At 44.6% G+C, this 19,151-nt stretch overlaps 1 protein-coding gene across 1 annotated transcript; it reads left to right on the forward strand.

Annotated features, from left to right (window-relative positions):
• Window positions 1-12,616: 12,616 nt before the first annotated feature.
• LOC146186314 (endothelin-converting enzyme 1-like) lies at window positions 12,617-18,451 on the forward strand. Its single transcript, XM_084605659.1, has 5 exons — window positions 12,617-12,884; window positions 14,906-15,130; window positions 15,712-15,956; window positions 16,994-17,137; window positions 18,086-18,451. The coding sequence occupies exons 1-5, from the start codon at window positions 12,617-12,619 to the stop codon at window positions 18,449-18,451; spliced, it is 1,248 nt and encodes a 415-aa protein (XP_084461785.1).
• Window positions 18,452-19,151: the final 700 nt, after the last annotated feature.

The raw sequence follows: 19,151 nt of genomic DNA on the forward strand, positions 1-19,151 counted from the left end.
CGTGCCAAACGTACCTCCTTGTAAATATCCAATAAATATTTTTAACACACCACCTTCTGCCATGGCTCGCTTCCGCGCTGGGTAAGCTTCTCGACAACAGGCTAGTCTGGTTTCTCATTTCTCGATGGTCTCGGCAGCCTGTCTGGCACGGTTGCGGTGTCTGTCTAGCGAGATAGCATATATGTATTTATCTAGATAAAATTAAGGAGCGGAGAAGATACAGCTTCTTGAAGACGACGATGTTCGATGTAGAGCGCGAGAGCGTTTTGCAATTTACTGGACGGATGTTTACTGGACTGAACGAGAGCGCTGCAGTTTTACATGAGGCGTGATGGGCTGCGGCGATAGCATAGTTGTCTCATGCCTGCGCGCTACGATAAAGACGACGATGACTGCAGCACAACGTGAAAGGAAATATCATTTGGCGCACCAGTATGGGCCTCCATCTGTGAAACGCATCACCATTTCCGTGCTGAAAATAATGCCTTTCTGAATTTTTTTTTAGTTTCTCAGAAACCGTCCTGAAACATGGAGTGCCTAGGAACAGTAGACTACCAACAACCAGTCCCTATCCTGACCAAGAGAACAGCCCAGATTAAAAGTCAACAAAGAACTAATCACATGCAAGGCTATATGTGCGTTACGAAATTATGAGCAATATTGTGAGTCGAGAAAACATCGCCAAGAACTAAAGAATAAGTATTACGTCAAGAAAACTGTCCCTCAAAAATCAAGCACCGTGAGTTAAGATAATACTTTTCCAATTTAAGAAGTATAGGATATATAGTTGACTAATTCTAGTCATTGTAAAATTAGGCTAATGAGCAGCGCCCTCCTTAGCTGTGATGAGCTGTGACGTAGACCTATTATTTGTTCCCTTTTTCTCTTTTTTGTCATTGTGAAATTTTCACTTGGTCAATTTTATTTTTATAATGATTTAAGCCCTATGTACCGGCTGTACCGGCTGGGCAACATTATTTTTATTCATTTTTATTTACCCACTCAAACTTCAATCGACAGATAATTGCGGTGGGCTCGTTGAGTATCCTGAAGCTTTTCGGTTCAATGCTGTTATCTGCTAGTAAGTTTCATCTAGATCTGGCATTTTATTTTTCTTGAGATTAAAGTAAGTATCGAAGCCATGTAAAACGTAATTCGGAGAAGGGGAGAAGGGAAGGTGCGGTGGAAGATGATCAGCAGGTGCATCCGATACCATGAAGACTGGGCCGCACATGGCAAAGCTATGGCTTCGGTTTGAGGCGAAACTGCAAAATTTAAAATTCAACATTTATCAATGGCCCCGCATTTGCTAGATGCATGGAGCGTCGTCATGCGTTCACGTAGTTTTCAACACAATGAAGTCGAAGAACGCACTGCATAACTGCAAAACTATCACCTAAAAAATTGCCGCAAATGAGCGCTTCATTTTAAGCGCTTTCGCCCGCGTCACGAGGCATGAGCCGCACTTTCACTAGTCGAAAAAGAAGAGAATGAAGGAGACGATCGCCATGGAGGCTGATAAGCCGACCGCTGTTAACGTTCCTGAGGACGGAGATAAGGTGAGCGAGGCGTGATTGATTCAAGACGGCTACTGCAATGACGGAGTCCAGATAAACGTCAGCCACTGGGGAAAAACGTCAGAGTTCGGGCGTTGCTCAGCCTGCCGAAAAGCAACCGGCTCGAAATGCTTACCCTAACGTAGCAGGCTCAAGATGTAGATGTTTTCCTTTGTACAACACTGATGAGCGCCCATCAGTTGTGGTAAACCTGACAGTTAAAATGTTAGATTTGTCTTTTCTATTCTGGTGCATAAGCACAATGAAGCATACGGATGGGGACACTTAAGCTAAGGGTATGACAATGACACCTAAGGGCATGACGCGATAGCGTTGACTACCAGTCCACATATAAAACCCCGCTTTAACCAAGGCGTATGAACCTGTTTGCGTGGCTCAGGGGTAACGTGAATGAAAGGGTCCTGACAGGCTTATTCTGATATCACTCTTCCGTGTGAAAGGAGTGGCCTAAGTTGACAGCTCCTGCCAGAGTGGATGTAAGGCAACCTTACGTTCATTGGTGAGCAGCCATGTCAGCTGCCCAACGCCTGCCGGCGCCAGGCCCATGATTTTTCGCTCGCAAAGCACAGCGGCCGCCGCCGCCGGATATTTTGTAACCTGGGCCTTCAAAGCTATCGTGTTAAAAATATAATTAGAATGTTTGTCCAAGCTGTTGCAGGGACAAAAATAGTCAGACACTCAGGGTGCAATAAATCTCTGATTTGCGCACCTGGATAGATTTGGCAGTACAGCTCTTTTCACGAGCTAAAAACACCAGAACAGTCCATGTCTTCCGCTTTTAGCGTCACCCTGCCGAAATGTGTTTGCAGCAGTTAATTTAGAGTTCTGTGAGAGTTATTGTTCACTTCCATTGCAGGTTTTTCGCCCCGTTGTGTGGAACAGAAAATGTCCACCGGTTACCGTTCGCGAAACCTTAGTGACAACGGCTTGCGTCTCCCGAGTTCAAGGGGTGCAGAATCCTATTTTAAGATTATGCTCAAGGTTTCAGTGATCATTATACACCAGTAAACTTTAGATCATCAAAATGAATCCAGATCATTCGCTATGACGTCCCGCATAGGCTCAGCGCAGCTTTGGGACTTCAAACCCACACCATGCCGGCCTATAATATACCATAACAATTAAAACTGTTTGATCTGTTTGCGTTTGTTGAACCGTGCACAGAGGGAAGGGGACGAAGAAAACCTGGAGGAGCCTCCACCCGAGTTGATGGTGTACGGGGTGCCGTTGGCCCAACTGCAGACAGCTGGCATGATGCTGGCGATTTCAGCTGTTGTCATCCTGGCTTTCTTTTTACTCCAGCCGCAAGTGAGTGGGCCTGCAAATACACGATAAACTCAATAAAGTTTACACGAGAGCTTGAGATTAAAAAAATAAAAACAGCCCGACAGGGTACTACCTCGTACGTGACAGAAATCCTACGTGCTAAAAAAAGTTGTGGGCATCCTTCCAGGCATATTACTCAATTTTCTTGTTCTTTGTATGTGTGTGCCTACTGCTGATTTTAATCCAAACCCCTGTGCCAAGCCTGAAAACTTCCTAATTATTTGCAATTTTTTTTCTGCAAGCAGTCATTTAAAAAGATATCAACATATACTTTTAGAAAGCTGAGAGAAGTTGTTTCTACTTCCTCGTTTCTAAATGCTGCTGGGAAATTACTCACCTTGAGTCGCTTAGTTTAAAGTAATGTAATAAAACTGATAATGATATTTGTTCATTGCACTAATTAGCAGGCTAAGAAAAAAACAAATCCGAGTTGCTAAGGGATGGGCGCAACTGGTAAAGGTACAAATAAATATTTCAACTAATATTTAGTCGGTAAAAAAAAAAGTGAATCTCTGGCTGTTTGGCCTCTGTTCGTTTTTGTTTTTTTTTCCTGTGGAAAGAGGACGCCTTTATCCCCAAATTTTCATAAAATGTTTCGAACAGTCTGTTCAAACACGTGACACCTTTCCGAAAAAGTGCCAATTCATGCTTCACTTTCAATGGAGTTAACACAAACAGTAGGCCTATCTATCTGTGTTTGGAAAACTTGAAGTCACCGAAAATAAGAGAAATGGAATTGGATAAATCTAGATACAAGTCACTCGGTATTCTATGAAATTCGGCAGAAAGTCACTCAGATATATCGGGCGGCCTGTAGAAAATACCGATAATAACATCACTAACGCCTAATTTACACCTTATCCGTACACATTCAAGAGAAGTAGTAATAGCGATGGGAAGAGCACATATTTGTTTCTTTGTAGCAATGAAGACGCCACACCCTTTTCGGGTTTTACGGTCTTCGCGAAAAAAAGCTAAATTCGCATTCACTGAGAAGTATGTTTTTAGTTTAAACCAAAAGTGAAGTGCATGTTGAGACAAGTAAAGAAAGAGCGACAGTTTTGAAAAAGAACATATTGGACGTTCGTAAACAAAAAATTGCTTTGTTTTATCAGCAGCAGCATATTTTGCGAAAACGATAACGCCACAGGAGAAGAAGAGCTGTTCGCAGGAACCGGTCAGTCAGTATAGTGGGATGAATATCAGGTACAGCACGGCTGGCTGCGACGTCCCACATTTTAATCTCACTACTGATACGCAATTCGTCGAACATCATGCGCGTGCGATCAAATTGTTTCTTAATTGGTTTAGCGAACGGAAGGAGTTGGCGGCGTTTATTACGAATAGCTTGCGAATAGTTGTGTCCGATACTGTAATGTGTGTCGTTTAACCTGCAACCCTCGCTTAACATGGTTTCGATTTCTTTTTGTTGAAGTAGTTATCTATATTGGGCCGTTTCTTCTCTCGAATGGTTGAGAAACGGCCCACGCGCTGTGGCTCAGCAATGGAAGTCACAGTGACGTCAAGTTGATCAAGGCAGAAGTCATGCGAAAGTCGCTCAGAACTCTCCCAACATTTGGAAGAGTCAGTGTCGGCAATTCCAGCAATTTCATAAAACGAGTCGTTTGACATTCGCGATCAGTTTTCTAGGTCATCAATTTTCATAACGATGTTAGACATTCCATTCTCATGATTTACTTGGGCATCAACAGGCGACGCCGCTTCCTACCTGGCTTCTAATTCCTGAACACGTTTCATCAGATTTTCAAGATCTGTTTTGAGTCCAGCATGAGCATCCAGTACTTTCTATGATGATTCAAGAAAGATCGCACTATTTGCTCCAGGACGTTTTACGGTTTCGGCTAAAGCATCAAATTTCTCTTCCATCCAAGTCATGGGCTCCGGGTTTACTTTAACAACACTACTGAGAAGCAACAAACGCAAAACATAAACAAGAGGAGAGAAAAACCGTTTGAAAGAATTCTGCGGCCACGACACCGCAAGTAGACGAACATCATTGTTGCGGCAGCAGCGAGTTTGATAAAACCTAAACTGTAGAAATACAGTAGGCAAGCGCGGAACCATCGTTGCAGTGAATCGCCGAGAGCATCGCCCAAAAGCGCGCGCTTTTGAGGAGGGGCGGTAGATAGCGTCATTCCTTGTTGTCCGTCGGGAATTATGAAGTTGTCCAGGCGCGGTAGGTGGTAAAAGAGCACGAAGGCGGAGACAGCAGGTCTCCCAGGAGTGGCAGAAATACCTACCGAAATACAGTTGGTAAGCACGGAAGTATTGTGGCTGTGCTGTGGTCAAGATAATGACGTTCAACGCCATAGCATGTACTCCAGCAATCGAACGGCCATCCTTGTTATAATGTATAAAGAACTAAGCCCCTTTCTCTGAAATTCAACCACTCTCGCTCGATCACGCTGAAAAACATTCGCGTTACTCACTTGATAGCGTTCTTGACTTATCACGCAGTGAAAATTTTAGGAATGTGTTATAGAGCTGGATGCAATTTTTTACTTGGCCCTCGTTAAGTCCGTCCAGTCCAAGAGAGTGAAGCAACAGGCGGAATGCGACACCGAGGGCTGCAGGGACCTTGGACTCTTCCTGTCGTCCACCATCAACAAGTCGGCCGATCCTTGCCGCGACTTCTTCATGTTCACCTGCGCGGCCAAACTCGAGAAGGAAAGGATGTCCATTGTGAGTCACCAGACTTGGACTGCTAAAATATGAACTTTGGTATATATTGACCACTGTCACGTGTACAGGTTTGTCATGTAGCTTCTGCTGTACTGGTATGGCACAAAATATTGAGCACAGCCGTTCACTGTGGGCAGTTGTTTGAATGGCGATTTTAACAGCGTTGTGACCTTGGTGACGATGAAGAGAGCAGCGCGATAGGCTAGCAGATTTATCATTGTCGCAAATGACATAAAGCTTCGGAAAGAAATTAGGTGCCAAGTTATGATAGCTTTGCGGATTCCTATGTGGAAAGCTTTGCAGTTCGAACGCACATCAAATGCGAACAGCAGTCGAGAAATATATAATTGCCAAACATGAACCTATTCACTTGTCTTTTTTATAGCTTGTTACTGAGGTACAGCTTTCTCCAAAATGCACATCCAGGCCGATTTTCTTTTGAGCCGTGTGCTTGAGGTACCTTACAGTGCTGAAGGTTTAAACTTTGTAGGGGTATAATGACTAGGACTCATTACAAGTATGGCAGACCGACCGAGGATGAAGCAAAGTAAGCCCTTACTCAAGTTCCGCAAGCAACATGGTGTTTGTATATTAATGCGCCATCGTTTGAGGTCCCGTTTTCTAAAGAAAAAAAAAACAATGCCGCGCGCGGATGTTTTAGAAGTCGTTGGCGTTTGGAGTGAACAAGTCACGGGCTCTGGCAGGACGTACTTTTCAGGTAAACATACGCACTCCTCATCAGGTTGTGTTACGTCAAGTGACCACGTGAAATGGCCGAGCTGGTAGGTACTCCCAACTCGGATCTCACCTTTCTGTTGGGACGCTTATATCGAAATCCAGCCTTTTATGGCCATTGGATACCGATATAGCCCTGCTTCCCCTCGGCTACTCATGCACGCTCGAGGCCTTATATAAATCGGAGCTTTTAGTCGGGGTGGCATGTCGTGTTTGATGATATGTTAAGGATTATCGATGGATGCCCAAACAGCAGGTTACTAATTGAGTAGGAAAGTGAATGGAAGCAAACGAGGGTAAGGAAAAGGAACAGGCCAACGGAAGTAGCCAAAGCTGTCGCGTCATGCACTAAAGGGCTGCCTGTCCCCATTTTTGAAAAGGCGGGTGATTTATAACCTTGAGAACATTTAAGGTGCTAAAATATTAAAACGGCGGCAGCAGTTTGTCTTTGAAAAAATAGTTGAGGCCCTCAAAGCAAACTAGGAACAATATTCAAATGGGATATTGAGCGGGCCAGTTGCTACACCATGACAGAAAACTATCAGGCCAAAAAATGAGGACAGCACCCATGGTAGTGTTTCTTCCTTTGTCCTCTGTTTACCGCATCTAAGTTTATGTCGTAATATCCAATCGACTCGGGTACAAGCCAACTTCATGGTAAGACATGATGAACCTTTTCACCGCTGGTGCAAAAGAACGAAGAGGCTAACATCTCCCGGTTATGAATGGAAGATGCCGTAAGCAAAGGCAGTTGTTTTGAGAAAACCGCAGAGGCTAAAATTAGGTGCTCCACTTCCTATGCACGCGATTACCTTCGTACACTCCAGCCTAACCACGACATGTGTGCTGCTTGCTTTTGCTCGCCTACAGATGGCTGACACCGTGAATGCCAAGGTCAAAGCCACGGTGAAGGCCGCCTCTATTCCTGAGCGAGGGCAGACAGCCTTCCAGAAGGCAGTCGCCATGTACAGAGCCTGCGTGTCACTTTATTCCAACAAGCGGTCTGAGGCAGCACACCTTCTGGACTTCCTGTCACGTCTCGGTTTAAGCCCCGTGGCTCTGAATTTGTCCCGGCATCCGCTTGATTCTATTGTGCAGCTGAATCTGGCCTGGGGCCTGTCTGCAATAATGGCCATCAACGAAGCTGCCGGGTCGAGACACGACTACCCGCACGAGGTAAGCCAAACACTTCATTCCGACTTCTATGGCAATCACAATGTGTGATGAAGCCGGAAGGTAAGTGGTGTCCCTATTGTCTTCGTGCTAGCGACACCAATCAGTGGAGAAACGTTCACAATAAAAATTTTACGGGAATCGTTCTCCGAAGCGGACATCGTTGGCATCGTCGTATATGATACGTGAAAACTTCCACGTTTGTCCGCTGCCTAACTGAAGCGTCATTCGAAAGTGCGAGGAACAGCTGCTCTTTCGGGGCTTTCTCTTCTTCCTGAGATGGCCGGAGTTTCGGGGCTTATGCCGAAAGCCCGTCGGTGTGCCACGTGGCAGTAAAACGCAATCGAGTGAGAAAGTTGTTAAGTCTATGTTAGGTGCTCAATTAAGACTATTGAGTTGAATTATTAGAATAATTAGTTTAAGTCCTCCAAGCGGGAACCAAACCCCAGATCAAAGCATCACGAGTGAGACATGCTGCCTCTATACACCACCATGGCACCTTCGTTTGGCTCTGTTAGAGGGACATCTTGCAAGTGTGTCTCATCGCATGGTTTTATATGTGACTTCATTGTTTTGTATTAAATGGATGCTTCAAAACAGTGAGCGCAAGGCCTTTGCTCTGTGGAGGCTTCCTCAGGTTGCAAAAACTCCCGAGGAACGCTGAAGACACGAAGGGTGCATCAGCGTGTCTCCTAAAGGCCAGGTTATTCGCCAGCGTAAATGGTGTAAGGTGTTGCGAAGGAAGAAACTACGCTTTCTTAGGGGTAGGTACGCGGGGTGTGTGTGTGTGTGTGTGTGTGTGTGTGTGTGTGTGTGTGTGTGTGTGTGTGTGTGTGTGTGTGTGTGTGTGTGTGTGTGTGTGTGTGTGTGTGTGTGTGTGTGTGTGTGTGTGTGTGTGTGTGTGTGTGTGTGTGTGTGTGTGTGTGTGTGTGTGTGTGTGTGTGTGTGTGTGTGTGTGTGTGTGTGTGTGTGTGTGTGTGTGTGTGTGTGTGTGTGTGTGTGTGTGTGTGTGTGTGTGTGTTGGCGGGGGGGGGGGTTCTAACGCTATCGTGTTCCACTGTCCTGTGGAAAAGGCAGGCATTGGCCATTTTTCACCTTTTCTTTATTCAGGCACGAAAGCCGACGGTGAGTTGACAAAACTCTTCTTATAGGCTACTTTTATATCAGCTTTAAATAAAAGGACGCAGAGAGGGACGGGGAGCACAGACATCCCAAGCGTGATTAAGCGAAAAAAAATTGAGCTTTGGCGCCATTTCACACTTCCTTTATTTTCCAGATGTTGTTCAGTGACGTCGAGAGCGAGTGGTTCCAAGAGCGAGAGGAACATATAAAAAACAAAACGTACGAAGGTTTCGTAGAAAAAAATATTCTTTTTTTCTTCCCGGAAAAGGACGATACTTTCACCGAACAACTACAACAGAACATCAGCGACACAGAAACGAAAGGTCAGTGCGGATGGTACTTAACTGCCACGCTTCCCGAACATTCTGCATTGAATATTCGGCGCACAGGCAATGTACAAGAGTATGACGCGCTCATAGCGGATAACTTCCCGATGACATTGGAGGGAGTTGGCAGTTCAAATGAATAGTTTACGCGTGGCATGAATTAGCACATATACACGTGCACTTGGTGCCCTTACATAACGCTGTAATTAGCCCTCATAAGCGCAGAGAGACTCAGGTAACGGTTTACCAGTCGGCTGGGCTTCAAGTTTATTGTTTTTTACCTGAGAACAGCATTACTTTTCTTAGTTTAAAACACCTTCCGCAAGAAATGTTTCGGTGGACGCGTTTGTGCTGGATGCATCACACACCCTTGCCTTCTTCCTCTCGCAATACATAAATGCGGAAAATTTGTCTTCCAGGAGATTTTAACTGTCTATAAACTTGCAAATTCGATTAATAAAAGTCGCTCGCAGCAGCTTAGGCCGTCAAATATCTTAAGTACTCCTCAAATAGTATCACAAGTCTTCTGGAACGCTTTGTTTGAGGTATGCTTTGCTAGAGCTATACACAAGGCTATATTTCAAGTATTCCCTAAGTTCCGAGTTACCAGGCAGGCGCAAACAAAAAAGCACTCCTAGTTCTGCGAAGCAACTTCTTAACTTTTCTGTCATAGCGGTAGAATTTCTTAGTGATCCCAGAGGGACTTTCGATTCCGCTCACCTCAGCCTTGTTCACTCGGTTCTGTGTAAGCCAGGAACAACCGCTCTATACACTCTCATGTGATGTTTCAACATTTGCTTTCATTTTCTGTTTTTCTTTTCTGTTCAGTTGTAAATTTTATTCTTGGTGTGTTTGACGAGATCGAAAAACAGCACGAAGATTTCAAGTATCTGATCCATGTCAAAGACGTGCCCAGGTATCTCAACAACGTCGTCACCTACGGTAAGCTGTTTAGAGGTTCCGTATCAAGCGACCTATTTTAATTTGTTGTGAAATACTTTGCCCCAAACAGTAGTGCCCTGAATTCAGCATTCACAGATTCTTACCTGTTCGGTTTTTCGCAATGCTCATCTCGCGCTATCACATTTATAAGAAAAGCCTGCATATGCAAAGCATTCAACCTAAATGTCGCTAAAATTCATAAAATAATGAACTGTCTTCGCCGAAATCAACTGAAACCTACGGTGAACAGCTGAGCTTGCCCGCGGTATTATTCATTCTGGGCTAACTACGTATAGTAAGAAAACATTAGTTCATTTTTTTATAAACATAAGTTTGATAAATTGTGGCCTTTATGCTTGTAAATCGTGTTGAAAAACACCTGGTTGTAGGTTTCGTTTTAAAAGATTCGTTTTACGGAACCAGAGTTGCTAGTGGTAAAATAAATCTGTCGTGTCAGAAGCTGTTCGCTCTTATCTAACATGTGGTGTATACAAAAAACTCTGCAGGGAGCAGCATTCGTCAGAAAAGCGCCTCGTTTTCGGGGAGTCGTCTTAGGTGGCTAAAAGGTCACAAAGTTTTATTTTTCATGGCAAGTAAATAAAGCTGTATACTGTGTGTAAACTTTATCACACTGAAATTATTTGGGGACATTTCTTTTTCGTGGCGACCTATGTTTTCTGCACTAACATTTTTTACCCTGAATTGGCAATCAATAATTGGTAATTAATTATTACTTTTCAAAGTTTAATGGCGAGTTTGAATAATCGAGGAAACTTAATCTCCCCTTTTAGAGTATGACGTGGCATTGCGCAAGACTCCCATCTGCGTCTCCTCTCGCTGATCCTCGTTCTCACACATGTATATCTTGTATACTTACTCCCTTTGTCACAGATACCTTACTCTGCACATCTATTTATTTTTATGCAGCCGTAAGTGCGCACATTACGCCGAAGACCATCCTGTGTCGATACAAAGCCTTGCTTTATAACCGAGCCGTGCAAAGCTGTTCGCGAGGCCTATGGAAAGCGTGTCTTGCTCGAGATCAACGCTTGCCAGGTTGATGTCAACTCAGTTATGTCATGTTATCTCGCGACGACACATAACCTGAAATACAGTGGCAATGTCAGCGGCTAACTACTACCGCTTGTGAAAGGTATGCTCGTGATTTTTAACTCCCAACGCCGGCAGAGTCAACCCCGGACTTTCTGGAGAAAGGGGGCCTTTGATTGAACACACACACGCGCACACAGCCTTCAAGCTATGATCAAGTGTGATTCGGTTTATAGGAAACAAAAGGCGCAGTATGTGTCGCGCTTCTCGGTGGATATCTTAAGAGTCATAAGAAAGACGGGAATGAAACAAGGAAAAGAGGTGACATAGCAGGTGGTTACAGAGTAACCCCGACCACCTTGGAGTCTTTAACCTTCTTTGACACCGCGCAGCACACTGATGGCTTTGCGTTTCGCCGGCCTGGGAGGTGGCGCTGCTCAGTTGCCATGACCTACAGTCCCAGCGGACCTTGGTCGCCAGGGCGCGAGTGGCGTTAGACGCCATTGGGGCTCCGGAATAGGAGCTCCACCTAGATTTGTGAGGGCCTGGGCCAATAGGGCCTCCGTCCAAACACCTCCTTGTACAAAGAGTTAATAAATGTTTGTCGCCACCACCCGGTCACCATATACAGACATCATTTCAGGAGGACCGGCTCGAGCAAGCGGCTAATGTTCGACCGTTGCAAATCACTTCGCCGTCATAACTATTTAGGCCGAGCAATGGAGCCGGTAATAACCAATTTCAACCTTACATCTACTTGCAGCTGCGTAAAAGCCAGTGATTTTTTTCAAGACCATCTACACTATCTGCAGTATCCGAATTGACGCTTTTTCAAAGGAAAAGTTCGGAGCTAGCTGTTGGTCTTTAATAATTTCTTTCGAATAAGGAAAGCGCTTCTGCTGAGTCTGAGCGGCTCTAAATAACGCTTAGTTTGTTTCAGTGGGCTAGGACTCTCCGCCATTTTTGTAATGGCAAGGAAAGTATACATATATGTTTATAGCGAGTCATTCATCCCCAGCACATCGGCACAATGGAATCGCCTTCCCCCAGCGGTTGTTGAAATAAGTGACCATTCTGCGTTTAAATCTGCTTTAGCTAATCTGATGTTAACATTGTTGTTAAATTGAATTTTTCCACACTGCCATTTGTTTATTGTTTTTAGCCCATCTGCTGTTTTTAGTAAGCTTTTTTTCTCTTTTTTTCCCCCCAAATTGTGCGGCTGATTACGTGTATGATGGTATATTTCAGCAACTTTGTTTCCTGCCTGCTCGTAAAATTGTTTGTTTTGCGTACGCGGTATATTTGTGTGCTCATATATTTTGCTGTGCCAGTAGCTAATAATTTGTATTCTTATATTGTTTTAACTTGCTTATGTGTGGCAGCCATAATACTGTTCACATTTGTTTTAATACTGATTGCTGTTCTTTTTTTCACTTTTTTTCCTTTTATTGTACCCCACTCCACTCTGTAATGCCCTCGGACCCTGAGGGTACTGAAATAAATAAATAAATAAATAAATAAATAAATAAATAAATAAATAAATAAATAAATAAATAAATAAATAAATAAATAAATAAATAAATAAATATGCATGCAGTTTATTTTTAATTAATATGTCAGGGATATTACATCACCTTCTATTTTCCAGACCAGTGGAAAGAGATGGTCATGTTGCACAGTGACCACACGTACCGCATGACCGACCAGATGGTCGTGGAACCATTAGGCGCAAAGCTCATCGTGTTCCTCCTCGAAGAGATTGATCGTGCCGACAGCTTGCGCCTGATCTCTTGGAGCGTGATGCGGCAAATGAAACCGTACGCTGACGGTACCGTCCACGGAGGGTCCCCAGCGAAGACAGATGACTTCTGCTTCGACGATGTAGGGGATCTGCTCGAGGCGGCGCTGGTGTCCAAAGTGATTTACAAAAGTTCGTTGGCCGCCACGTGCATGCGCTGCTTACAACGCCTTCAAAGTTTGTGTTCCACTTATGCAACGGCCATGTCAAGATTTTTCTTCGAGTCAATGTTTCATTTTCTGGCGGAGCAAAAACACATTACTTGTTTTAGCAACTCGAGTACCAGGTTCTAGCGCCCTGGGTTTAAGATTAGAATCCCCCAAGAGAGAGTCTGGAACATCAAGCAAAATTCCTTATCTCGTTAGTTCCTTTGCAATAGACCCATTTGTACATCTGGTTCGTCATTGTTTCGTTATCGCACCAGAAACCATGAGTAGGTTCAGAATGCTAGTGGCATTTTTAAGCTCAACCTTTTGCTTGCAGAAGAGGAGAACGTTGGGTTAGAGCGACGGAATTCTGAAATTTTGTCGGAGTGGCTATATATAATGCACAAGTACGAAAAACTACTGCGCGTATTGAAGATATACTAAATGTGCGAAATAATGAGAAACACAACTCCGAAGCAAGAAGTCAGAAGAAGGCCTGAAACATTGAACAAACGCCCTTAAGCTTCAGAAAGCTTTCACATTCTCGTGCAGTTGATACTGGGTGACCAGTTACTTGCACTCCGTTTCCATTTTAGTAATAAAATGGGCCAACATTAGTGACGCAATCTTCAGGCATTATCAGCATTGGCTTTACGGGGACCTGCGGGCCCGGAAGCAAATATTCATCGGCGAATACACTCGTTCTCAGGCCGGATCTCCTATGTGCACTATTGCCATTAATTTTCTTCACGAGGGGTGGAGGGAGGGAGGTTTGATTATTCTCGATCTGATAAGTAACATTGGGCCGTTCTTGAAATGCTACCAACTTCCACATTTCGCAGGAACCAAAATTCTAGTTCGGGCCTCTTGGTTCTCTAAAAAAGGTCTTGAAGAAACCGCTAGAAAGGCGAACTCAAAAAACAAGAATTGAACAAAAGACGTGTGCCGTCTCGTCATAAGTGTTCCTTTTTTTTTAATTGTTTGTGTTGTTTTAAAAGGTGAGGCGTACATTTTGGAGGTCCACCGACCTGAAAAAGGTGGCAGTGGCTATGCGTGTTTCTTCCAATCCCTTGCACCACCCCGTCATGGTCTACGTTGCCAGAAGTCCATGTTAAATCTTTGAGCAGCTCACACCAGTGATACCACTAACCCTTTGCTCTCCTTGATTTGCTCGACTCTGTACACGGAACTCAATAGAGGTGAGTCTTGTAGAGTAGCTGAATACCTGCAAGCTTGTTTACAGAAAATCGTCTTAGGGACGAGTATTTCCGGCCCTTATTTCCGGCCACCACCATTGCCGTTCTTCCGTCGCCCCCCATTCTGCCTATAAATTTGTTTTGTGATGGTCCAGTCGTTGAAGCTGATGACAGGCCCTGTGTTCTTGTCAAGCGCAAGCTTATCGAATTCAAGGGTTTCACGGCCTATAGTCGACGGCGCAACCTACCTCTCTGAAATGGTTGCTTGGTACCTGTTAAAGAAAATCCGCGAATAACTGACACGGATTCTGCCTGAGTTCGTTCTCCACAAAGCTATCTGAACAGGACGCGCTCAAAGCCAGACAGTAGCGGAACAGTGCGTTGCCGCCATTTGGGTTCGCTAATCGCCCGAATCCAATCTGCTCGAGCATTGAATGCATGCAGGGTATACATCTCGTCTTAATCCGTGGCCGAGCCCCCATGGCATGCAACAAAGCAAGGCGTTGTTTCTGGCTCCTAGAGGCCGACGTCTGCAGGACGTTTTCCCTTACAGATTTTCAAAGAATTTCGGCATTGTATTACAATATTGATGTCGCGTATACCGATATGTAAAAATATTTATCCGTATCTGTTGCTCACACAACTTTACGAAGAGTTCATGCCGTCATTCAAATATGTTTGCTACAGGAAGAATGCTACAGTGCAATGACGCTCAGGAAGAGCTCGTTGGAAATGTTGTTGCAAACTGGAAGGTAGTTTGTTTCTAGCGGTGTCTTTTATTGTTTCCATATTTCGTGCTTACTCATTTCAGTGGTGACACCCGATGTGCTCCATGAAGTGAGGTACATTGGTTCTCAAGTGCACAAAGTCGTCGAAACCACAGTGGGCACGTCCAATTGGTTTCCGGTCGCTGCCAGAAGGACTGCCAAGAAGAAAGCCGCAGCCACGAGGCTTATTATTGCGTTCCCCTTCAACATCACACGCCTTACCGCCCTAGAGCGGTTCTACGCAGATATGCCGGATGTGGCCGTCACAGGTACGCAATGATTGATTTGTGCAGCGTAGCTCGAAGGAAGCATCAGGATTAATTTTAGTGCACATGCGACAATAATGCTTATTAACATTACATTAAGGGCTCACGATTTGTAAGTAGCCGACTTTATTCGTTCGTTTTTGTTCGTTCATTGATTCATTGTATCATTGATTCATTCAGTCGTGAGTTTGTTCATAATACATTTAGTGTTTATTTCATTCATTTACTAGTTCTCTTCTTTGTTACTTAACAATTCACCCAGCACTCAAATACGATTGTCTTTATTCCCAATGTACAGCGCTTAAGCTTACAGGTGCGGACAAACAGTAAACAGAGCACGCTTTTCCGTTCAAATTAGAATCACGCCTTCTGTATTTTAGATAAGAAAACACATTTTTCCTAGTAAAAACGCCTTGGCGTCTACTACCGGTTTGCAGATACCACGGCTGCCAGTTTCAATTACGTAACGCGCAACGAATTTTAGAAGGAAGTAGCGTGCTCTAGTTGCTTTTGTCCGCCTTAAACCATTCAGCTGCAGCCCAGTGCTTGGTAGGAAATGTAGCGCACTACTCACTAATCGTGTTATGCAAACTCTGTAAATATCGATTCCGCCACAGGCAGCAGTTTCGTGCTGTCCCGGTTGAACGCCAGCCGGTTCGTGAGGCGCGTACAAATCCGGCACGAGGACGAAATCCTCTTCACCTTGGGTTCGGTCAACGCCCAGCACACTTACTCCACCAATACCGTTAACCTCGCCGGCGGGCTCCTGCAGCCTGTCCTTTATTTTCACGGGGCACCCGCTGGATTCAACTTCGGCGGCATTGGACAGGTATACAGCACACATCAGCAAGCATGCGTTGCTCTCGCCGTGTGTTAAGTAGCCACGTTCAACGAAAACGCTTGTAACCTTTAATGCCACGAAGGCTGTTTCCTGAGCTGCACTGTAGCATTCATTCAATGGGGGAAGAGTTAAACTGAGATAGAGACGCATGCCACATAGGGACGAGAGCCATAAGGAAAAAAGTGGACGAGAGTATTCATTGCTATTTAAGAGAATTATTGAAGACAAAATCACGCGGCCTTAAGTAGTGTATGTGCACTTCATCTTTTTCAAGAGTTAAAGAAAAAGACCATGTGAGTGACCAACAAAATGCATTATGAAGCCCAGTTCATCACAACAATGACTGTGAAGAAGGGTTGTATATAACACGAGCAAATACACATGAAAAAAATCGGTATATTGTAACTGTATCTGTAACGGAGCTGTAACTTGGTGTGTTTAAAGGTTTCAACGTCATCTGATAACATGGTGTTGCAATAGTATGTGCTAGCAGTTCAGCGCGTAAAAAACAAAAAAAAAACGTGTGGAGCCCATTACCTTAGTTCGCAGAAAGTAGATGCCCAGTTAATGTGAAAGATTCATGCACATATTTGCGGAGATATAAGGGTGCGAAAGAGACAAGATAAGTGAGAGACGTGGACTGTGTCCTGTTTTGCTTTTGCGCTGCATCTATTCGCCATGTCACATGGCAAATTTTACTGTGGTGCGATACAGTCAAGTTTCTCCTACATTACACCAAAGGATGTGAAAAGTGACATATCTCGAATCAAGCTGATGACGTATCGCTTATGAGCGCATACTGAGTGCATCTACTTAAGCTTTGTTCACTCTGCATACAAAGCAATATCAATCTATCTGTCGAAGGAGATCGATTTCAAAGCGATTCTTGCGCTTGTCAGTATCGTCATAAGAATATTTCGCTGCTGACATATGCAGGCTTGTAGCAGTGGTTAGTTTTAAGCTACCGGAAGCTAATTAAGTGATGAAATAAATGAGCCCAGAATGTTTTATTTTGCTTTTCGCAGATAATGGGCCATGAAATGATGCATGCCTTTGACGTGACCGGCCAAGGCAAAGATGAGCGAGGAGCGGAAAGCAACTGGTGGCCCCCACAGGCCTCGGACAGATATGTGGAGCAAACGCTATGCCTCCGGACGGCCCACCGAGAGGTATCCGCCAAATAAGGCCCTTCTATTGCCCTCTGTGCACAGTTTGTCAACAGAAACACTTCCATATGCTAGTTGGTGCAACACCACGACAAGCTTCTAATTTTTGGTGTCTCGTGCCCGTCTCGGGAAGCACAGACGCGGCATTCACGCTGCCGTGTAGAAATCAGCGATGCAACCGTGTTGCATTTGAAAATACTATCTTTGGCGCTGTATCTTGAAAAGTAAGCATCACGTGCAGTACGTAGCTAAATGTGTGGCGGTGGTTTGAAAAATATAATAACTGTAGCATTGAGCATGGCGCAGCCGTGCGGGTGTGGAGAAAAAAAAAATTTACATCTCCATGGAAGCACATTTCATAAAAAAAAATTGAAGCTTAGAAATCCGATCACACATGTGGGATCTGCCTTGGTCAGCCTTCCAAACTAATTTTTTCTTTCCAATTATTTCAGCTTGTTAGCAAAACTTGCGTCTGGGCTGGTTGGTTGCACACATCAGGGGACTGCTGGCGCAGCATTATCCATCCCATACACAACAAAGAGAGGAAATGGAACATTTCCTCTTTTTCGTTATACTAGAAATAAACCACCAGTGTCCTCTGTTCGCTCTTGAGTACGTGATGGACAATGCAGCGTCATAAGTCATTAGATACTTTCATTTTTTTCACGGCGGAAGTGATTATTAGTATGTGCATCGATGGCTAGGTACCTCAATAACCTCCTTCATTTACACAGCCCGCTGACTATCTGCCATGTGTCATGTTGGCGTTAAAGGAGGGATCACAGGAAGTAGCCTTTCTATTGTCGCCGACGAGACGCTGTCTTTTGTATGCAACTAAGGCAGGATACCACACGGGCAGATTTATTTTACCCTGGAGGGCCTTGTTGATGTCATTCCGGATCATAAACTAAAACATTCCTGTCCCAGCGATGCACGGCAATTTTCTTCCAGGCGCTCAGAAAACGCGCCTTCATCCTGGACCCGAGGCTCGACTCGGAAGACCTGGCTGACGTCATGGGGACACGTGCAGCCTTCGACGCCTTTCAGAATATGAGCCGGGACCTCCCTGCACAAGCGCTCAACGCAACAACTGGAAACGTGGCCGGCTTCACGGAGCTCCAGTTGTTCTTCATCGGTCATTGCGCCAAAATGTGCGACCCTGCGGTTCCACCGCGCAAGCGGGACACCAGCCAGTCCTACGCTCCGAACTGGTCTCGCTGCGTGGTGCCCGTGATGAATATGCCGGAATTCGCTGAAGCGTTCAGTTGCCCCACGGGCACTTTCATGAACCCTGAGAAAAAGTGCAAGTTTTGGTAGACGATTTTATCTTGCGGATACGTACTTACATTGCGATTACTTTCGTTCTTCGAAATAAGTCAACCGCACAACGTTCATGCTATCTTATAACACATAAACAGCATTTTACCTATTGCTCATGCCGTTATTCAATGATGACCTTGTATCAACCAGCAGAAGTCTACGCCGCACGAGGATAAGTGAATAAATAAAAAAGAAACAGTTTAACATGTTAAGATATTCTCAACACTACTCGTGCTCATTGAGTTGATAATTTTTTCCTCAGGGCCCAAGGTCATTGCACAGGGGAGTGAGAATACGTAAAGGTACATTGTATACAACAATGTATACATCATTGTATACATCAAGAAATAGCCGCACTTAAAGAGAGAGTACGTTCAATAATGCGGTGTGGATAAATTAAAATACATATATTTGAATAGCGCGAGATTTATGACTTCTGAGTAGCATCTTTCTATGCGGCCATAGATAAACCATACATGCAACCCGGGTTATAGCCTCAGGCTATATAGCTTGAGTCTTGGTGAATGGAGCCTTGGTGAATGGCTCCGGAAAATTCGTCTAACCGGAGTTTTTTAACGTGCAATAAATAATCATCTCCATCGAAAGCAACCTGCGCGAGCGGATCGAACCCACTTGGTAGGGCTCAGTATAGTCGAACGGCCTAGTTCCCAGCCACCGCTGCAGCAGAGTTGCGAAC

Source organism: Amblyomma maculatum, chromosome 6 (genome assembly GCF_055883805.1).
Source record: "Amblyomma maculatum isolate TAMU_Amacu chromosome 6, ASM5588380v1, whole genome shotgun sequence".
NCBI classification, from domain to species: domain Eukaryota; kingdom Metazoa; phylum Arthropoda; class Arachnida; order Ixodida; family Ixodidae; genus Amblyomma; species Amblyomma maculatum.

Excerpts from the sequence above, each read along its gene's own strand:
- LOC146186314 (XM_084605659.1), top strand. The coding sequence starts at position 12,617 with ATGGTCATGTTGCACAGTGACCACACGTACCGCATGACCGACCAGATG. Across the intron at positions 15,957-16,993 it reads ACTTCGGCGGCATTGGACAG|ATAATGGGCCATGAAATGAT; the intron begins GTATACAGCACA and ends TGCTTTTCGCAG. Across the intron at positions 17,138-18,085 it reads TCCGGACGGCCCACCGAGAG|GCGCTCAGAAAACGCGCCTT; the intron begins GTATCCGCCAAA and ends ATTTTCTTCCAG.